We start from the raw sequence: 22,398 nt of genomic DNA, 5'->3' as shown, positions 1-22,398 counted from the left end.
GATCAATTTATTGGCAAATGGAAGATCCACTCAATGTCAGGTATTACTGCACTCTATGCATTGAGTGTTGATGGCAACACTCAGGTGCTTGTGCACCTCATGGTGGTAGTCTTGTAAGCCCCCTAAACCAGACGAAATAATCAGATGGTGGTGATGGTCAACTTACTTGTGATGATGATGTGCGAACCATGGCAGTAGCCTTTTCAATTGGCTTCCCTAAACTGGCAGCAACAGCAGAGATAGGCCCCGTAGGCATGGCGCGGCTGCCTATTTTGTTTGGGAGAACACTTGTGGGCACAGGTATATTGTTGGGCACCACTCCAACAGAGCTGTAGCTGAAAAATGTAGTACAAATTAAAAGTCAAAACCACTAATCTTTGTATAAGCTAGACAGCCAGAGCAAGCTAAACATGTGAACTCTGAACAGAATGCATTTTAACTTGGGGTAATTATTTAGGAGAAAAAAATAAATAAAAATCAAAAGGCTCTCTGGTACCATTTGAAATAAGCACAACATGCCCCAAATGGAGCATCCTCGAAAATAAATGACACCGCATGAACATCACAAGTTCACAACTCGTAACAACAAATAATTAGCGGTGTACAAATACTGTAACGTGAATCGAATAGCAAGTTATCGAATTATTCTACTCATGAATCTAATACTTGGTATTCGAGTGACCGAATATTCTCTATATTTTGAGACAGGCTCAGCACTGATGCAGCGCCAATGAGATATCTGCCATTTTTCCCTCTTCTCCCGATTTTTTGATGCAGTCGGTTAACTGATGGTGTGACGCACAGTTCTAACCTACAGTCACTGCACAGCAGGTGGAAATAAATTTACGACGACACAATCTTGATAGCACTGTCGTGACACAACCGAATCACGACCAGCCAAAAATACTGCTTTGGGAAAAATTCGCTTCGGGAAACCAGAATGTGATTGACAGTCACACTGCCTGCAACATGTTAGCACAGCTGCAAGATGAAATCTCCGTGCAGCTGTGCAGCTGTACTCCCAAGCAGTGTTTGGGCCGTACATTGCAAATGGCCATCAAGGATGCCAACGAAGAAACTGCAGGAGTGCCTGCCATTCTTTAAGAAATGCAGTGCAATAGTGGGCCATTACGAGCACAGTGCCCAAGCTGCAGCAAGACTAAAGGACTACCAGAAAATGGCTGGAGCTACCTCTCCTGGAACTCATTCAGAGTTCAATATCATTCAGAGTTTGATTCAATATCCAGGTTTTTATCTTGATTCAATTCAATGTTTGGTTCGAGAGTTGCTATTCAGTATCTGCACACCCCTACAAATAATGCACTGCTATGCACAACAGTGACTTCCCGTGACTGCATGGGTGCATGAAACACTCATTGAGTTGCGTGACTTTGTTGTAATCATTCTTACAGCTTATTCTCATTTGTAAAGAGCCTTTGTTCTAATGAAACGGTAGAAATTCGGAAACACTTAACTGTATTACAAAAGAGGTTTACCTGACTGTGGAGCATAGTATTCTTCATAAATGCAAATTGCAAATGAAAACACAATAAGGAAGTATATATATTCCCATACATGAAACTAAACACCTTCTTCAATCTTATCAGCCACATCAGTCCTGGCTGCTCCTTTGGCCTGCTACAGGCCGACATTACAATGTCTATAAGTTCAGTCCAGATATTAATACTGCAGGGATAGCAATGCCAGCCAGGATTATGCATAAATGGGCTACATGTTACAAGCGGTGGTGATTCCCTATTTTAGCTCTGCTGTGAGGTTGTTCCAGATTCACATATCTTAATCACCAACATCAGCACAAGGAGCATCAAAATCGGCACAATCCCTTCCAATAACACATGCATACGTATCGTACAATCTCATGTAAATGCCGCACTCAAGCACAGACTACATAATTAAGAAAAAATTGCAGTTATATATGTTTCTTTTTATTCATGTAAGAGCTGCACCTTCAAAATTCATATCCAAATTAAAAAAAAAAAAAGTGTGGTCCTTACACAAGTTTATAAGGTAAACAGATGACTCGTATGACACCTAGGACAAAAGAAGCAACAGGGCCCTGACATAAATGACTAATTTTCAATATGTGCATCACAGAGTTCAAAACCTGAAGTACATTCCACGATCCTCAACTTAATGACTTTGCAGCACTGTGAAGGCAAAATATGCTTCGGCCGCAACGGCCTGTGCAAATAAATTTTTTATCCCCCCCCACTGAAACTCCTAGAATTTCGGAATACCTACTACTGCTTACCCTGGAATGGCTGCCATTATGCTAGGTGCTGGTGGCTCTGGAGGCAGCAGGGCCCCTGAGCCAACCAGGGAGCCCCTGGGCCGTATTGTGAAGGTCGTGCCCATGGCCGAGTAGCTGGTGGTGACACTCAGCTGCCGAGTCTCTTTTACAGTCGCTCCAGGTCGTTCCGTGAGAACGCAGGGATTCGAGGCACCACTTAGCCGCACAACCTTGCTGCTCTGAGGTTCCAGCGTAGGCTTGAATGGGTCTGAGAGGAATGGTAAGAATGGCCCTCTGGGTGATGTATTTCACTGGACAGCCTTTGCCAAAAAAATAACTTCTGAACAACCAGAAAGTCGAGCTTCTGAAATTGTTTCTATCATGCACTAGAAGCGTCCAAACTTCATTAATTTATAAGCACCTCATAAATGTGCCACCGAATTACAAAAAAAAACGTACGTAAAACTGACAAGAACCGGCTGACAAACTAGTTGTTTGATTATCCCAAAAAGACACTGTTCACAACAGTGTACAGGTCAGAATGCCATATAATGAAATGTCAACAGTAGAAAATTGACCAGAAGGAACACTACCACAGTACACATGCAGAACTATTTTGAAGACTTGCTGTGTTACTGGACCCTAGTAGACAAATGCAACCATCTGAATTTATTTTAAATATAACTTATTAATTTTAAACAGTTGTAGGTACAGCAGCAGTAGCAGTATATGGTAGCACATGTAATCAAAAGCCTGCCTCAAGTACTCAAAAAGTACTGTCTCGACAAGTATCTCGACAAGTATCGACAAGCATCGCCAAGAACACCACTACAAAGGCAAAGCCAATTTAATGCTCTGGGCGTTTTTTTTTTCTTGTTACTCTTCTGCAAATCATGAAAAAGGACTTGGTTCAGCACAACCCTGTCATGGAAATTAGTGAGAACTAAGAGAAGTATTCCTATAAGCAGAGTCACCCTAATTCCTTACTTCAACCTTACTCTTCCAAAACTGAATAAAATATAAAACAGTTCGTCTGTTCTGATTACAATCATGACGCACATTGATTACAATCATGACTTGCACAGAGCCATGCCAGCACAATCTAGGCAAAGGAAGCAATCATGCTGGGGACAGCAGCTGGTGACGCCAGACGAAATACAAATTTTTCAGAAAACCCTCATTCTACCTCAATGCAACATCATTAGAACTTCCACAACTTTTCTTTTAGCTGGCAGGTCATTTACAGAGCACAAGTTACTGGTTTCCTGTTATTACATTGGGTATGCCGTATTTGGCTATTCACTACATCAAGACTGTCTACTGCAGAAAACGAAGCTTCTACTCACTATGAACATAACTTTTGCTACATGCAGATTTTCTACAATGTGGTTCTACAGTACGACTGGCAAAATATTTCACTTCACACAAGCTGAACACATGCATGTTAATCACAAAAAGCTACAGTAGTTACAAAACAAAAGGTAGACTGAAGATATAATAGGAAAAACTCAACACGAGACATAAGCAACTGATGCAGGTCACAACCACCACAGAGCCACACAAAGAACTCACACCATCAGTTCCGCACATCCGAGAATTTCCCGCAAGACCTTCACCAGCATACACAACTTGAAAGCCGCAAAGGGCCTGATAAAAATACTGCCACACATTAGCCTGAAAATATGGGAATGCTTGCATACCTAATGGGATGTGCGTACATATATTATACCCGCTATGCATATACAAAGCATGGCTGGCACACAACAAATGATTAAATAATGCAAATAACCTGAACTCTATCAGTATACAAAATGATGCATGCAAAAGAAAGAAATGAGTACGAGACAAGCATACCCTCAGGGGGCGCAGGGAAGGGATTGTCCTTGGGTGGAGTGCGCGACACTAAAGTGAAAAAGAAATAAAGAAACACCCGAGTGCTCAGATGATTTTGCTAAATTTCTAGTTTAAAAAAGTGCAACAACACACAAAATAAAAAAAAAATTAACTGAGTAAGTGCTTAAAAACCAAAGTGTGCTGGAACTACTACAAATGCAACCAAACACCATCAACACTAAGATTACTCAAGAAACTGACTGATGATGCTTGCTTTAGGTCATTCTAATAACTCAGTCAGCCTGACACGATTAGTACTTTTGATTTTGCCTGGACCCCAACTGGACAGTCATTATTCATTACCAATTTCATCATACACAAATATGCAACTGGCTATCCTGAGAGGCGTTTGTTTATGACACAGCCTTATGCAGCTGCCCGACATGGTGACTGCTGGCCAAATCTCCAATGCATGCGGATTCCAATAGGCAATCCAAATGCGATTTGTGAAAAAAGCAGACTTATGGAGTAAGAGTCTGCTATGTGCACCGCAAACATGGCAGCCAGCGGCATCACATCATAGCGCTGCAATGTGGCCAAGAGGCAGTGCACTACAGCTATATGCTAGGATTTTTTACTCATCCCCAACATAAATGAAGACACGTGTGGAGTGCATGGCAGGTTATAAAATAAAACACGAAACACACAGCATGCTGTCATGCAAACAAAACAGGAACCAAACACTTGCAGCATGCATATCATTCCCTATTTTAACTCAGCAGGCTACCACAGGAATTATTTCTTCAACAAACATTTCCTTAATATGAATGTAGGTTATAATCAAAACAAATGGGCTTGAACTAGAGCAAAACTGCTATTTCATCTTAACTATTTGTCAGTTTTGCTGTTAATGCTATTTGCTCATGTCCCAACAAATTTTGACACTACTTCAACGCTCTAGTCACTAAGAATACAGAAGATACAGAAGACTATTACAAGTTTTTCTCTCTTATTACAAAATACCATTTGAAACATAATCCCTGGGTGCAAATATTGGCGCACGAAAACAACAACAAAAAAAAGTAACTAGCAGTCTGCTACAGTTCAAGATAACGTATCTAACAAACACTGCACACGCATGACGTTCTTTAGTAAGATACTTGATTGCAAGATGAATCTAACTTAATTTTTAAATGATTACAACTTGTATCTTGTTAGCAGTGTCCCAGAAGACAAACAATTTTAGAATGCCTTGCAGGGAAAACTATTTTGGACATTGGCATTTCATTTCTGGGTCTCAGTGCCACTACCTTGAATCCTGGGTTGATTTTTTTCTTACTGAACCTGGCACTCACATAAGCTTTTGTCACTCAAAATGAGCACGCAAGACTCTCCCTGAATGCTCTTAAATTGGCCTTTTTACTGCATTTATGCAGTACAGTAATAAAGCTGACTCATTAACGTCTCAAGATGGTGGTGCCCACATGCTTCCGATTGATACTAGCTGTAAAAATACAACCAAATCTAATAAATATTGAAGAATGGCAACTCCTTCATGACGAAACCCCATTGCTTGATCCAAACAGATGTGTAACTGCAGAATGGACAGGAACCACAGTAACCTGTATATTACCTCGACACCTGTAAAAATTCTTCCCCTCAAATCATTAATTTGTTCAAATTCAAATTTTGGATGGAGATTATATTTTGGGGTCCACTTAGAGCTTTAATGCGTGCCACTTTGGTATTGCTTGGTTTGCGCACTAGAAATGAACGAACCCAGCCGTTGGGGGGACCAACAATTTTAAGAGCAAGCTCAGTTGCCTTTGGTCGTCAAGAGGCCTGGTGTTGCCATCTGCTGGAAAAACAAAATCGCCAACCCTGCCACTGCTCTTTGTGCAATCTGCATTTTCCCAGCAGATGGTAACAGTTTAGTTTAGTTTATGGGGGTTTAACGTCCCAAAGCGACTCTGGCTATGAGGGACGCCTTAGTGAAGGGCTCCGGAAATTTCGACCACCTGGAGGGTTCTTTAATGTGCACTGACACTGCACAATACATGAGCCTCCAGCATTTTGTCTCCATCAAAATTCGACCGCCAAGGCCGGGATCGAACCCGGGCCTTTCAGGTCAGCAGCTGAGCGCCATAACAACTGATCCAACGCGGTGGCCGCAGAGCAGATGGTAACACCGGTCCACTTAACTCATAAGCCAATTCACCACGCTATTTGAAGAGATAAGCTTGCCGACAAGAGCAGTTTTCTAAGAGCCTTGGCAATGCAAAAGGACAGAGAGGACTGGTGATAGAACATGAAACACAGGACTGGGTTCCAACTGAGGTTCATTCTGTGTGTAAGCCACCTTTTAAACATGTACACTAGGCCATATCAACAGCTACTGCTTGAGAAATTTTCTACTTAGGCCAAAAAAAGCAAGCAAGTATACTGAGGCCTGATGTATTACTAAATGAAGCAGACAAGATCGCATCGCAAAAATTTAGTGTGGGTATGCCGGCAGTAAAGGTAGAAAAGAATTTTAAAAGTGTCCAGATTAATTTGAAGGTTACTGCAAACATTGTTTTAGTCATCTATAATTACGTACTATAAACATAAGTATGTTTAGCGACCATCTGCTGCGACTTGTATCCATTACATGGAAGTTTTCTATGTATCAACGCCTTGTATGAATTCCTTGTCTTCAATACGCATGGAAAAAGTAATCTGAAGTTAATAAAAGCTTTGTATACACCAAAATTACAAAATAAATGAAAAGACCTTGCAAAAACACCTTACAGGCACACAGAAAGCAATGTATAGAAACTGGATTCATACTTTTGTTCTGGACCACCAAATCCAATGAAGCTAAAAAGCAAAATCAAAATATAATAGTAAACACTAGCAAGACAGCATGAAAAGGAAGAAGTCACAACAAGATTTAAAAGTGCACATCCATACTAAGCAATGCAATTCTTTGAAGAAATCTCAATACGCTTGATAAAATATTTCAACCATGAACGCAAAATAAAAGATTTAAACTGCAAATGTTTATATGTGCCCGTGTACATGGGCACATATAAACATTTGCAGTTTAAATGCCCGTGTACACGGCCAATGCTTAAAACCAAATGAGGCCATTTTTTTTAGAAGTATGACAGATTTCTGATGATGCTCACACAAAACATGAAGCACATGTGCTGATTAATCAGCAATTAGGTTATGGACAATAATGTTTCAGGCATAAAAGAAAGGCAAACAATCCACCTTAGAAATCTTTAGAGGCAGTTAGTCTACAACAAAAGTCTTTGCAAATATGAGTTGCTTCCAAGGTATGCGGTTGTATTCTCAATCAGTACGCGCATCTATCAACAAGCAGAAATTCCTCAGATATTTTGCACAGCTTGAATTAATAGATTAAAATAAAACTACAATAATGACAATTTCAGAAAACTGCAACCTTCGTTGTCCTGGCCCTTTGCAATGTTCTGATCAAGGCTTCTTGCCATGTCAAGTAGCTAAAAAGTTAATCAAGCTTTCCACAGTTTACAAGCATGCAGCATGAATTCGGTTAGATTTTTTAAAGATCACTGGCTAGTAGGTGTTACTGTGCATGAATAAATGCTATACTGGATGGTAAGGTTGGTGGTAAGTTATTTAACACTGCCTCGTGTCTGCACCAAGAGAAGGGAATGCGAAGTACTATGTGCGACACTTGGCACTTTTTCTCACAATATAAAAAATAAGGCTTTTTGCTATGCAATGCCAATATGCAGATTACTGAATCACTAGTCGTCATGAAAGGATAGGCTAGTTGCCAATTTTTCTCCAGAAAGCCTACTTTCAGGTGCAAACATGAATACCAGGTACCATAGGCGCTGAGCTTTCAATCTGCCGAGGCGGGCTGTTGTTCAATTATCACATGCTCTCTTTTTCATTCGTTCACCCATCCGCACAGAACATGCTCCTTGGCAAGAGATATACACAGGCAGAGAAGCTATATACGTAAACATCAGTTTCATTTCTCTCTAGTTGATCGAATATGCTAAAAAGAATGACCCCGCGGTTCTGAAAATTTGGCTCAGAACCTGACAAAATACAATGACTAGGTTACTTTTCTGAGCGTGAACAACCTTTCTACGTAACAGGGTAGCAAGCGGGCGCTGCCACAAGGAGCGATAGGGTTCGGAGCCAACATAGAACTGAGTGAGTCAGTAAACACAGCTGAATTTCTGTATTTACATTGGGCTATGTGGTTTACAGTTGTTAGCAACCCAAAAAGTTGGGCTGAGAAAATAGATGCATTTGGGTTTATTTGTCTGATTGATTGCAAGGTCTCTCATATGGCAGCGCAGCTAATATGAGCAGGGTTTTTGTTCCATCTGTAAAGAAACTGTTGTAATTCTCATATAATGCCATAAGGTCAATGAATTCCTGCGTGATAACATTCGCAGTTACAACCTTCTTGTAATATTTAGTAGAGGTCAGGTTGCACGGTATGTCTGCCTCGTGCCCTGGAAGCATGCCTTTGCTGAGCTCCAAGAATGGGAGAAAAAGATAGCAAAACTAGCGTTGTGAGCTGCTCTTCATGCGAAAAGCAATAGGCAGAGTTAAAGATGGCTTATATTGAAAAGTGCATTCATAGTTGATATTTTGGGCCAAGACATGATTTGGGTGTTCAGGTAGGGTTTGAGGTCTTTGAAAACACTGTGCACTGAAGAAAAACCTGCGCTTATCCAGAGGCGACCCATTTGATACTACAGAGACTTGGAACAGGAGATGATCCAAAGGTTCCCACTGCCAGTCGAAATCCCTTGATAATGAACTGGATCTAAAACTCAGTGTGGTCATCTTTCTCCTTTGTTGGTGGGAAACAAATTTATGTACCCACGGCAGTTTAAGGCTGTACATAAGGCTTTGCTGTTCTTCAAACTTTTAGGCAACTGTAGTTCTCTCAGTCGATTTGTCTAGAACCGTACGAAAGAAGACGTGCTACCCCAAGACCCTATCGCTCAATCTCCGGGGGGGAGGGGGGCAGGGCACAGCCCCCCCCCCCCCCCCCCTTAAAATTTAAAGGGGGTGGCTCGAACTCTCCAGCTCTCCCCCGCAGTCAGCGCCTATGCCAGGTACACTAAAGTCAGCCCCTATGGGATGTTGCACTGCTAGTCTATTTCTAGTGCCATGAGCACAGACAAAAACAAAAGAAAAAATGGTGCCAAACTAAACTTTTTCTGCGAGCTCTAGGTTACTTACCTCACAAAACAGTTGCTTCTTATCAAAAGCAATGCCTAAACTCAAATAATTCCGATGCACAATTAGAAGTTTAGCTAAACAGTAAAGATGCCAGCAAGTGAGTACTAAACAGAAGGCTAATTTCAGTGACAATTTGCTTACATTCTTGTGATGGATGAAATATATTGTTGTAGTCCCTGTAGTCTTTAATGTTCGCTTCTCCTTGCTCCGTCTCCACAGGAAAAGCATCCCCATCTTCCAAGGGCTTCATACGCATCACTCTGCACACAATAGTTCATTCAATAGATTTGACATATCATGTGTATTTGATGATGAACATGGCAACGACTGTCAAGCATGGGTGAAATGAAACCAAAAAAGTCAAGCAGAGCTCCAACATACTAGAGGAACCTCTCTTGTGATCAGTGCAACCCTGATAGTTTGATGCAGCTGAACATATTCAACTGCATTTTCAATACCACACTTCTTCCACACGAAGACCTGAAACTTGATATCAAAGCATTTATTTAACCAGATGTACGCACAGAAATCAAAACTAGACCAGGGAAATGTCTGAGAAAAAAAAAACATGAATTACACTTTGCTCCTTGGAAAAGAGCATATGGTTCTTGACAATTTCAACACCACTACTCAAACTCTCCTGTCAATTTCTTTCTGTGCTTAATCCTTTACTTCCTATATTCAGAACACCTAATTTATGCAAAGACACAAAAACAGGATTTTTCTGGGTAATATCAGCAGACAGTCTTAACAATCCTTTTCAAGTACCTAATGGAATGTCAAAACACATCTGGAAAATAACAAAAACACTTCAGGCATGCTGGAACCTGGATAAGAAAGACGCCAAATTGTAGAATGCAGGTATGCATGCAATTTGACAAAGTACAAGTGTTTTGAAAATCAAGAACAACCACAAGGAGTTCATTCAACTAATTAAAAGGATGGAACTGATAGATTACAATACAAAATTACTAGCCCACAGACGTAGCCATTAATGTGTAACCTGGATCAGCATAGTAAGTCACTCCATCTGAAGCTTAACTGTTAATGCAGATAGAAGGTAGGAAAAATTAGCAGAGCATGTAAAATCAAGCTTTCTCGCACACATAAGTATGAGCACGTACAAGGCATCACAACTAACATGAGATAAGGGTTTGAAAAAATCTGGCACAAGCAGTGGACATGAAACTGAAAACACTGTGTTTCAAATTCATCATTTAAAATTTAATTTGAATCTGCTGAAAGTACACAAAAGGTTTCAACTAGACAGCTGCAGAGCATCAAAAGAAGGCCAAAATGGATATTTCTGAATTTCAGCTGAATGTTTTTTGCACTGTGAATGAAGCACGCAAAATCACTGAAAGGAACAAGATTTCACTCACTTGCACACACAGTAAAAGCGGCTCCACAAACATGGTCATGCATGTCAACAACCAGCGCGAATGTATTGCCAGGTGCCAGATGTTCAAAAAATGCACTTCCATCATCAACACTTTAGATTTTGCAAGCTTTCTTAAAAATATGCAAAACACTTTTGCAGTAATGCCACTGCAATAAAATTATGCCATTGGTGGCTCCTCTTGGCACTCATTTTCTAATTGAACTTTTAACATGTTCCCTGTGGTTTAATGGTTCACTAATTGCGTTTAGCTACTTATTCCAATTTGTGTGGGTTACAAGATACTCCTGCTTGTTCCAGGCAACCACTAAAACTACTTTAGTATCACTCCAGCAACCTTAGCCAATGCACATGTGTACACAAGAGACCATAAAGCTTTTATGCCTCAAATTCACTAGTCATAGGCTGTTAGCTGCATACGGAAGCCTAGTAGTATCAACATACCACTAAATCAAATTGCATTGACTTTCACAGTGTTAGATGGTGTGCAACTTTAAGAAAATATTCAGACTGTCAGGTGCTTGGTTTCACTGCATCTTAGCACGAGGAGTAACAGCTCCAAACACAACAGTGACCATATGGTGAAATCATCGCTCCTTGTGCCTTTCATGTTCAATTCTTTTTTATCAACAACTTACTGAAAGTCAGCTGTATCCTTCTTATCTTTAGAGAAGCTTCTCCGGGTATGAGACCTGAAAGCAGCAAGGCATGCGAGCATTTGGTCTCCATGTATTCTGGAGTCCAGACAATGCACACATACATCCCTTTCTCGGTGCAAAAATACATCACCCAATTGAGATTTGTTACAATCTTAGTTCTATGTGATCCAAACATATATACTTACAATGAAATTTGCCTCTGAACGCATGCAATTATGAACACTGCCATTCCTGCTTTCAAATTAAGCAAAGAAGTTAAGTTTGATGGAGAACTCATTTGCTATTTTGTTATTTACAGGTTTAATTTGCAGATGCCCAAAATCGTGACAATGCTTGCATGCCCTCATCTCTTAGAACTACTTAACCATTTCCATTGCCACAGCTACTTAACTTTACCATCAAGAACTCATCGCATTGCAACAGCGCTTGCCATTTCAAAGAAGTTGCCTCATGCACAACTTTTGTGTGATCAACTAAACCAAACATATATTATGGATTGTTATTTGGCTTCCTCACAAGGAGACAGCAGATGAGCATATCAATTCTGAACACAAAAAAAGTATATGGATTTCTGGACATTACTAGTCTTGATGCTGCAAGGTCAGGCATGTATCATGCATTTATGTTGTCAGTCTGGGTATGAAAGTGGAAGGCACTGCATCTGAGTGCAATTAGGTGTAAATTGGCTACACTGCTACAGTAACAAGCATGCACTGTACGGTGTTGAGTCCTCTCAGCAGAGTTAAGGCCCTGCAAAGCAACATAAAAATAACAGGAACTCACCCAACTTTGAAAGGGCTTGTGGTGATATATTGAGGCACAGAAGAGTTATTTGGCATCCCTCCAAATGGTTGAACCCTATTGAGGTCTATCACATATACAGCAACATTTGTTAGAGAAAATGCACCAGCAATCTGAAAGTAGAAAGAAGATAAATTTCAGCACTTTCCAGAAATCATGTTTCTTTTACAGCACAATTGCTTTCTTCAACCAGGGCACTAAAAAAAGAGACACAGGTTTTTGGTGACTGTCTCAATCAAGCACAACCTGAGACAACCATAAGCCTGATCCAATTGGTGATGCCACTTCAGATATCCACTCTGAAGCACTTGCATCTAGGGAACAAGTACACTGGCACCCTGAAGATGGATAGAGGCCAAAGTTCTGTTTAGAATGACTAGTGCAGCAGATGAAGATGGCATCCACTTGCCACAGCTTGATTTCTTAGAGTATCCTGTTGCTAGCCTACATAACTGTTGTTGCAGCAATAAATGCTTTTTGGTGTCAGGTCAGCCAGAGTCATTCCTTTGTTCCCACAGGGCAAGGCCCGCCGTGGTCAACGCGCACTATCATGGGGTGGGGTTGGTAGTTTGAACTGTCAGCCCCGGAAAAATGCAGAAAACGTATTCACCCCCATATTTCAACCCCACAGCCTTTGAGATTCAAAGTTTGTTTCTGTGACCTAAGTTTAGGTACTTTCTATGGGAAACACTATGCTAAGCTGACACTACGCTAGCATCTGTGTGTCTGCAAGAGCAGATACTAGCAAGGAATTCTCGAAGCATATTGCAATATACAAACAGTTTAAAAAATATTCCTTTTAGAAATAGTTACAAGGACTTTAAATTGTGTGTGTCAAAAGAATGGCAGTACAGGAGTCATTAGCTATGATGCTAATCCATACAAGAGTTAGGGACTATGTGATGGTGACCAGAATTCCTTTGGTCGATTTTCATCAGCAATACTTCTGTGAAAACCAGTGCCATGGGGCCTAAAAGCATTTCACACTTTAATAAAGCATCACTGAGCACGGCAAAGTACAGCAGGGACAAGGCAAAATGTAGTGCACAAGGTCTAATATTGCCGATACCTTCTTTCTTTCTGTTTCCACACTAGTGCCATCAATACAGCTGCAGCAATTCCAATGTGCATTGCATGTACAAGTGCGTGTGCGTTTTCAGCGCTGCACCTGCTAGAACTCTCCCGTGGTGAGAGATTTCACGTAGCCATAAGGTGGCCCTTTTCAGTAAACAAGGCAGGCCTCAAAAGAGATCTAAAGCTTGATAAAGAAACACCTCTTATATTACGAAAAAAACATTGTTACACAAACTGAATGATTATGCGCAAAAATAATAACTTGCAGACATGATTTGAGGTCGCACAAGCAAAGAATTCGCCACAGTGACATGAAAGCCAGTTCTTCAGTATAAGCTGAGTAAAGACAGAACAAGAAGGAACATAAAATCAAACTCACAAGCTGATTTTGAGCGACAGAAATGTCAGCCACTCTATTCCATCCCATGACCAGAGTGTCACATGTTTTTACGGGCTCCCAGCCATAAACCTTGAGAAAATCTTCAGCACCACTGAAAAGGCAGGCACCATCTGGACTGAAGAAGACGCACCTGCAATGTAATAAAGAAATATAACATGTGCTCATTGAGAAAAACATAACACAAAAGCAATAAAAATGTTCACTTTCATGAATCCAATATCGGTCATAACATCTTTTTTGTTATTATTATTATTATTATTATTATTATTATTATTATTATTATTATTATTATTATTATTATTATTATTCGACCATGTTTGCAAGTCCCGACAGGAGTGCATGCTTTTTTTTTTCTACTGAGGAAAAAGCTAATAAATTAGAACCAAAAATGCCGTACACTTGGTCATTCAAGGTAGTGAGAATTGCCAATAGGTAGATTACAAATGCTGCCAGCCAGGCCAGCTTATTCCAGTCAGGTGCAGTTCCTTGAATTAAATAACTAGCAGGAGATCACATGTGCTTTTCTGACACATGTATAAAGTTGATTTGAAAAGTAATATACTAAAACAAAAAAAGAACTTCACTGCAACTGCCTGAAAATGGGCCCTTTTCTAATTCTGAGAAAATAATGAAGTGTTATCATAATCACAGCATTACTTTACCTGACTATACCAGAGTCACCCTCTGTAGATGACACAAGATTGAAGTTCTCAAGGTCCCAAAACTTTACAGTGCTGTCCGAGCTGCCACTTGCCAGGAGGAACTCATTGGGGTGGAAGTCAACATCATTCACAGGCCCACAATGGTCCCGAAACTCTGACAGCATTTTACCCGCAGGCAAGTCCCAAAGCTGCAGAGTCAATACATTTGTCATCAGTGCAAGCAGGACGTTGTTAAAAAAAAAAAAAAAAACTGGCATATCGCACAATAAGGCTACTCCAAAAACTCAACTACCTAAAACAAACATCCACCAAAAAGCAATTTTATTTTTGCAAGTAATAAATACAACAATGAATGCCTTGCAATACCCTTAAATCAATTTGTAAGAATATGTGAATATAGAGAGCAAAAATAACTCCTCTACTGGTTCACTGCTTGTTTCTATTTATTGAATACTCATGACTCTTGCGTGAGTGCTATTTTATTTTTATGTTTGCCAGTTATGTAAACCTACTGACAGCGTTAGCAGAAACACGACAGCCAATCTCAGAAGTAGAGAGGAGGAAGGAGTGGAGACGAGGAAAGCACAGTCAATAAGCTCTACAACATGGCAATGGCAACGCCCCCTCCTACCTGTCTGTGTCTGTGTGAAGCCTCCACCTTCTAGAGACCCACCGGAGGGTGTTCTCACCTACGAGCATCTACCTACCACTCACCTACCATACTCCACTTCCCAGAGGCCTCCACCCACTATCCGCCCAGACCCATCCAGAAGCTTCTCCATATCCCACGGTGAAAGCAAATTCACAAACGCAAATTATTCGTATAGCAGCTGAAGCTGAGTACAGGAGACGCAAACATCAGGTGGACTATAACGCATACACCGCCACATGAGTTGCATTGATTATCTGATATTTTTTTTTTTACTCTCCTCTCAATTTGACTAACTTGTTGAGATGCTACGATGTCATGATTATAAAAAAAAAAATCTGAAAGAATAAGGCTATAAAAGAGGCCGCTATATCGAGAGCAGTGAGTTTTACACTAGTGCTTTTCAGCTATTCGGAGTAAAAACAATATATGCATTAAGCATGTTTACATAAAAATGCATTGTTTACAAATATCAGACACCCACTGCATAGCTGCTTTCATATTTACACTACTTTCAGCACACTGTGAGGCCCACATACATACTAAAAAATCAGCAACATGTCACATCACAGCTTCCATGGTTTAGCTGCAAAGTGAATTTTCATTTCTAATCTCTGTTCCTTGAAAAAAGAACAGAAGCCAAAGGCTAGCCTTTTTTGTATATTTGGCAAGAAATGGCAATCCAACACATCACTGCTCGTACCTGAAAAGTTCATCTGCCAAAGCAAGCAATGTGTCTGCATGCATGTGTAATAATAACAGTTTGATATGTGTGAAGAATATTCAAACCTTGACGCTGCCATCTTCACTTCCTGACGCAATCCATCGGCCATCAGGACTGAACTTTAGGCTATTCACACATTTGTTGTGACCCTATGTACAAAAGAAATTGAGAGAGACAAAAAAAAAAGAACTCTTTTACAAAGAAACAAAATTCCATATGCTTAAGATAGCACACATTATAAAATGGTGGCAATGTGATGCTATGGCCCTTTAACCATTATCAACAAAATGAAGAGCACTGTTTTTTGAAACACCACAACTGGAGCTAAAAATTTCCTTTACACAAAAGCTACCAAACCCATAAGCTTCGTCCAAATTCTTTTAATCATTCAATCTCGAAGGATGAAATTATTTTCTTGCTAATGTTGCAGCCAGCAACAATTCCTGGACATTTTAGTGCAGCACCGAATGGCGGTGCTCCAGCCTACTGCAGTCTTTGTGCGTCACAAGCTGTAGTCCACCTAGGCTTAATTTTTTGCAGCCAGTCCACAACTGAACACTAAGCCCACTACTCGACCACTCTGTCCATAGAAAGGGATAGCACAAAGCTTACCTTGTAAGTGAATATACATCCTTTTTTCCTAGTGTCCCAAAGCTGGAAGAATGAAAAAAAAAAAAAAACAATAAAAACCAATTACTAAAGCTGACAGTGCAATGTTTTGTTCAATTAGCACTCTGCCCTCCCTGATCAGCAGTTGGCTGGCATTAATCTTTTCTCATACTTGATAAACTGGAGCTCCAATAGCCTGAAGTGAAAGTTCTTTGTAAAATTGGTCTCAACTACCAGAACTCCGCCTAAAATTAATTACCAAGTACAATTTTCACAATAATCGAGTTGCAATCATGACTACCTAGGTTATTTTTACATGTGTTGCAACTGTGTCTACATCATTCAGGGTATATCATTACCAACAATTTTTTAGTACATGAAAATTTTGGAGCAAGCTCTAGCTACATTAAACACCATCATAAGAGATGCTTCACGAACAACAATGGAAGCAGATTTTTTGTTGACAGTGAGAATTCACAAAAATGCACAAAGAAATTGTTGTAAAACACAGCGCAAAAAAAAAACATGGACAAGAGGAACACACACAACAGGACGGGTGCTGCGTTATCGCTCTGTATTTTCTGTCTTATTAGCAATGCACCAACTTGCCCAGACAAATGTCCTGATTCAAGCAAAAAGAAAGCAATGTGAATACTAACAAACTGTCAATTATTTTAAATACTGCCCCAAAACTAGATGCAGATGTGTGCAATCAGTGCATCTTCAAACAAGCTGCAGTGTAGGCGACAATGCAAGAAAAACAAGCATCATAATTCTTTTTCTTGGATTTTTTTTTTGAATTTTGATAGTTAAGAGGTGTTCATGAACAGTCCTGCATTCCCCCTTTCAACTCAAAAACACATAACATTACATACATCCTGAGCTCTATGGTTTTTTTATGCAATCAAAATGAAAAAGGAGTACAATAAAAATTCAAGCCTAATGAGATGGATGTCAGGAGGGTGAAGAAATGTCACCTTTATAGTGGTGTCCATTGACCCTGATGCCACAAATTCCGCGTGAGGGTGAAAATCCATGCACCGCACATTTCCCTTGTGACCTGTGAGTGTCCGGACCACTGAAAAACATACAATCTGTTTTACCGACACTGAGAACAGAGCTCAAGAACCTAACCGTTCAAGCTAATTAATACATTCCTCATTTCATTACGTACACATTCTGTGAAAAGTAAATGGAGCATAGTTTAGTGTATAAATGCACTGGAATCGGAAATAATGGTAATTGGGGAATGTAGTAGGTTTATGCACAGATGTGGCTTTGATATGCAATTCATAATTACAAATTGGCATAGTACGTTAAAGGAGTATAGGCACCTATTTCTGGTGGCATGTTTTCGTCTCTACAATGATGCGGAAGACACTACTGTGCATGAATCACCATGTGGTATTCGCCTATGACCGCTAAATATTTTATAATCGAATTTTTCTGTCATGCTGTTTCAGTTTTGGTTTCAACAACCGAATTATGGCTGTGACGTCAAAGTTTGGTTTTATGTCACATGAGGCATCGAAAAACATCGATATAATCGCTGCTCTATCATTTGAATTCACTACAGTGCTGAAGCCAGTCATCCTCAAGAGCCGGAATAACAAAGAATGTAGAAGCAACGATTATGTTGCAGTTTTTTTCATGCCTCACGTGACCTATGACCACACTTTGACGTCACAGTCCTCGTTTGGCTGTTGAAACCGAAACCCGGTCGTAGGAGAACGCCCAGTGGTAATCCATATATAATAATGCCTTGTGCATCATTACAAGCAAGAAAACACGCACCCAAAAGTTAGGTGTCTATACTCCATTAAACTGCAACAGGCTCCACATCGGTGCACTCCTATCTCCTCCTCACCACCGCTTTTGCAGGGCATGCCCTGCAAAATGGCAGATGAGTTCACTGTGCAGGTGTTCTTCCATGAACGGCATTTTCTCAACCAATGAAGTGACGGACTGCGGGACATTAAGGACTAGCTTCATTGATGTTTATCGTTTGCTGCACTGTACAATTCATTTCATTTCAGTTTATTACCCTAAAGACCCACGAGGGGTATTACATTCTGCTAACGACATCATCCTTTGCCTCTTCTTTATGGCATATGCATGTGCACACAACCGCGTTTCTTGCTCTTCACACCCTCTCTCCACTCAGCTGCAGCTGACGCAACGCTCCTCCGAGCTTCACCAGGACATAACTGCTTTTTTGTTAGTGATCCATTTAGTGTTAGAGCACTAAAAGGCCCATTCACCACTTTTTTTTTTTTTTTCAAGATGAAAAAATGTGATAATAGTGAATTTTTATGGTGCAATGGCAGCTTTGGCCAAAGAGCACCATGGCACAAGGTAGTTTCATCTACACAAGGTAAGGTCAAAGATCGATTTCCCAAGCATTTCACCTCAGAGAGGCTGAGCACCAGGCCAGGGGAAAGCTGTACCCATTGTATCACTGGTGGGTACCTGGCTGCACTGGGATTCGAACCCGGCACATCCCGCAAGCGAGGCGGATGCTCAAACCACTACACAGTTATAGCACTGCGTTATCCGCGATCCACTACCGTGACCCGCTTCCGCGGGGTGCCATTCCGCTTGTGCAGATCTCCCCAAGGGCGCCAGGTGGCGACAGGTGCCGGCAAACTTCACGCACGCCTGCCGCGTCCGGACCAAACAGCGCGTGCGCACTGGCGGCGCGCGGAAGCATATCACTGTAGCGGATTAGCTGCCATATTGTTTCCGGCGGCGGAACCGGTTTCCAGCAGTCCAGAGAGGAGGCGTTTCGCCGCTTCCACCATGCTAGCGCGAGGTGCCCACTGCAGTCCAGGGAACAATATGGCAGCGCCCAGGGAGCCCTTTTTGGAAAGGTCTATACCATTGCTAGGTCACTGCTGCGGTCGGATGAAAAAAATATTGCAGTACGGCGTGGGCGTGGGTGCGGTGTTGTCATAGCCTTTGTCAACTTAGAACTGTAGGGTAATGGCGCTTACCTACGAAAAAAACGTTTCCAATATGTGACCCAGCACACCACGTCAATATCCACACCCAATGTCGAGGTTAATGTTTCACAAATGTGCCAGTTTCCACATCCATAAGTAAATGTCTGCCTGTTCTAAGACCAGTAAGTGAATAATAATAATAATAATAATAATAATAATAATAATAATAATAATAATAATAATAATAATAATAATAATGTTTATTTATGAAATAGCAATTCACAAATATGGGCCTGCCCAAGCCAGCAGAGAGAACCATTCCCAAGTTCTCAGTGTAGAAAAAATTCGAGGAGACGCCTGAGCTCCGTCTTAATAGTGTGACGCGATAGCGTAATGGGTTGCCATATATGCGGAAAGTCATTCTCTACTCTACATTCATAGATCCCTGGGAGTCCTCATAACCCTCCTGGAGCAAAGTTGCTGCGGTCAAGCGATGCGCCACTGCCCTGCGATAGCAGGTGCTCCCAGCGGTGGGCCTTGCGCGGCCCAGGTTGTTCTCCGAACGATCAATCATTCATTTAACTGCCACCTGCCGCAGTGAGCAGTTTTCTCACTATCCAGTGGGCAGGTTGCGATGACGCCTCAAGGTCACGTGACCTAGGTGGCCCACCTGCCTCCTATGGGCACCACCTGCCAGAATCATGCTCGTAATTTTTCGCTCACAACGCCGACAACGCCGACGCCGGATTTTCTGGGTAACGGGGCTGTCGCGTTAAAAAGGAAAGGCTTAGAAGATGCTGTGTGCACAGTCAAGTGTGCACAGAAGCATCAACAAACTCAAATTCATGTCTGAGAACCCGCGCCATACACTACTCATGAACCTCTCCTCAGTTTTGTTAACGGAAGCACAGCCAGGGCAGAAATGCTGCAAGAAATAAAAGCAGGCAAAAAAAAAAAAACTGCGCACTGCAAATGCTTCGAGTTTAACCCGGTTTAGCGATACAGTGCGAGACCCCATTGCGAGCGCTTTCGGTTTCTCGGTCGCAGAGGTCAGCAGTTCAAGTGTCGTAAAGCGGCTCGCAAACAAGATCGGCATCCAAGGTGGCCCCCAGCTGCGCTGACTCCGCGAGGTCTTGAGAGATTATGCAAACGGTCCAGAAGAGGCAACTTTGGGTCGCTCTCGCACTCTTCGCGAATGCAGGTTGGGGTCGTAAAGCGCGCGTGGCTCTGGCGCGTGCACGACCAAGAGCAGAAAACTAGAGAGCGTGAATAAGACCAGGAAACCCGTTCGACAACAGCAACGAAAAAGGAGTACAGGCGGCTCTTGGCGGTCACATCAACCACAACTGCGTTCAGTCGAGGCCCCGCGATTCAAGGGCCCGGCACACGGATAAGCGTTTGCAAAAATAACATGAAAACCTTGCGCCGTTATGCTTCTTTGATGCGCCGTGATGCTCCCCACACATCTAAAAAAAAAAAAGATGATCTGCGTGCTCCGTTAATCTAAAGATCTAAAGATCGGCATATTGACAGGCGCGACGCACGGGAGCTATTTAAACCGAGAGCTGCTGGCACACCGGTAAAAGCCGAATGTGGCTCAAGGTCACAGGAAAATCATTGCCTCAGACTTGTTTGATGCGGTTAATGCGGACTTCCGAGATCAAATGGGAAAAGGACTTGCATGTGAACGAGCACAGAAAGAACATGCGTCACACCGGCACACATGCATGCCAGATGAAATCTCAGATCTGCCATGTTTCACGTAACAGACCGATGGTGACATGTCGACTTAATTTCTATGTTGAAGTGCTCGATTGCCCGCTTGTCACCATTACGAGATAGAATGAAGCGGCCAATGCCCCTAGAAGGAACCCCTCCAGCCAATGGCGTCGACCGATTTTCCCCCTTGGACCTGCTAGCGTGAAATCGCAGAGAATGGCAGATGAATGGGGAATAACCACGGCTTAGTGGGATTAACCGCGGCGTCATGGAAATCGGTGGATGCCATTGGCTGAACGGCCTCCCTTAAGGGGCATCTGCCGCTTTGTTCTTGAGTTGTCTATAATTCACTCGACACTGCTCACCGCTTGAATGAACGCGCGTGCGTGTTGGACTGTGCTGCGCATGCGAAGTAGATGCCTGCATGAAATCCACCAATCAGAAGGCTGCTGGCACATTCCAGTGGTAAGATGGCTGCGCTCAGAAAGGCAAATGTGAAAAGGTCTATAGTGGAGAATATAGTCTACAGTGGACTATAGTCAAGGACTATAGTGCACTCGGTTAAAGAACAGGTCCCTTCAGACTACAAGACTAGCCTGCCGTGACCACGCGGCTTAGGAACGGCTGCGGATCCGCCCTGTGTGTCTGCATGCGTATGTAACTGAGTGGGAAGTCAGGGGGGACAAGTTACAAAAGCGGCGCTGAAAGAAACATTTGTAAGTGCCATAGGTCCACAGTAACGGTTAGAGGAGTTTGTCTTCATTACACAAAGGATATGCCACTTTTTTTCTTTTTTTTAATCGTTTCCCGTCAGAGCTTTCGTGTTCGAGCCCCAACCTGTATTACCTGCCTGCCGTCTTACTGATGTCAGCAGTGTCGATCGGTGGTCGAATTCCTCGTGACATCACAGCGTCAATCGACGCACGGGGCAGCTACCAGACGAATGAACTAGCAATTCTAGCTAACCAAGCGACATGCGCCACACCGAAAGATTAATAGTAGAAGAGGCATTCAGCACATAAGTCCTCAATGTTTCCATTCCCACTTAAGCCAGCACGATTTCGCGATCCTTATAACACGACCTATTCTAACTGAAAAACCGCGTGGCGAGGGGAAACAGGACTGAGCCTATATGATGATGGGCCGCATAGTGATTTTTTTCACGCTACCATTTTGCGCGAACACCTGTCTCCCAGACTGCATGCCACACAAAGATGTGCAACGAATAAAACGTCCTTTTCCTTGCAGGAGAGATGCAAATACGAGACGTGATCTCGTAGCTAGCGGACGAAGAGGGGACGCCTGCCTGATCGTGGTCTGCTGATCTAGGTCGGGCAATGCCACGGGACGCAGCTGTTATCTTCTCCTCGGACCACGATGTATAGGTATAAAAGAACAAGCGGCTGTCTCGCGTCAACCTTTTTTTTTTTGC

At 42.0% G+C, this 22,398-nt stretch overlaps 1 protein-coding gene across 5 annotated transcripts in view; it reads right to left on the bottom strand.

Annotated features, from left to right (window-relative positions):
- The window catches only part of kat80 (katanin p80), a 159,646-nt gene that overhangs the window by 44,360 nt on the left and 92,888 nt on the right, over positions 1 to 22,398 (bottom strand). For 2 of the 5 annotated variants that reach the window (XM_089579687.1, XM_089579682.1), the window contains exons 4-15: positions 17,283 to 17,383; positions 16,309 to 16,350; positions 15,762 to 15,845; positions 14,324 to 14,511; positions 13,641 to 13,791; positions 12,170 to 12,300; positions 11,366 to 11,419; positions 9,470 to 9,588; positions 6,914 to 6,943; positions 4,106 to 4,153; positions 2,273 to 2,519; positions 167 to 335 (exon numbers count right to left, since the gene is read on the bottom strand). In XM_089579687.1, coding sequence (XP_089435813.1) covers positions 167 to 335; positions 2,273 to 2,519; positions 4,106 to 4,153; positions 6,914 to 6,943; positions 9,470 to 9,588; positions 11,366 to 11,419; positions 12,170 to 12,300; positions 13,641 to 13,791; positions 14,324 to 14,511; positions 15,762 to 15,845; positions 16,309 to 16,350; positions 17,283 to 17,383 — 1,364 coding nt within the window. The remainder of the gene's footprint in view (positions 1 to 166; positions 336 to 2,272; positions 2,520 to 4,105; positions 4,154 to 6,913; positions 6,944 to 9,469; positions 9,589 to 11,365; positions 11,420 to 12,169; positions 12,301 to 13,640; positions 13,792 to 14,323; positions 14,512 to 15,761; positions 15,846 to 16,308; positions 16,351 to 17,282; positions 17,384 to 22,398) is intronic. The other 3 variants (XM_089579684.1, XM_089579683.1, XM_089579686.1) reach the window with 3 other exon arrangements.

This window comes from Amblyomma mixtum, chromosome 3 (genome assembly GCF_055824585.1).
Source record: "Amblyomma mixtum isolate Tamu chromosome 3, ASM5582458v1, whole genome shotgun sequence".
NCBI lineage: Eukaryota > Metazoa > Arthropoda > Arachnida > Ixodida > Ixodidae > Amblyomma > Amblyomma mixtum.
This window is presented reverse-complemented; position numbering and strand designations above follow the sequence as displayed.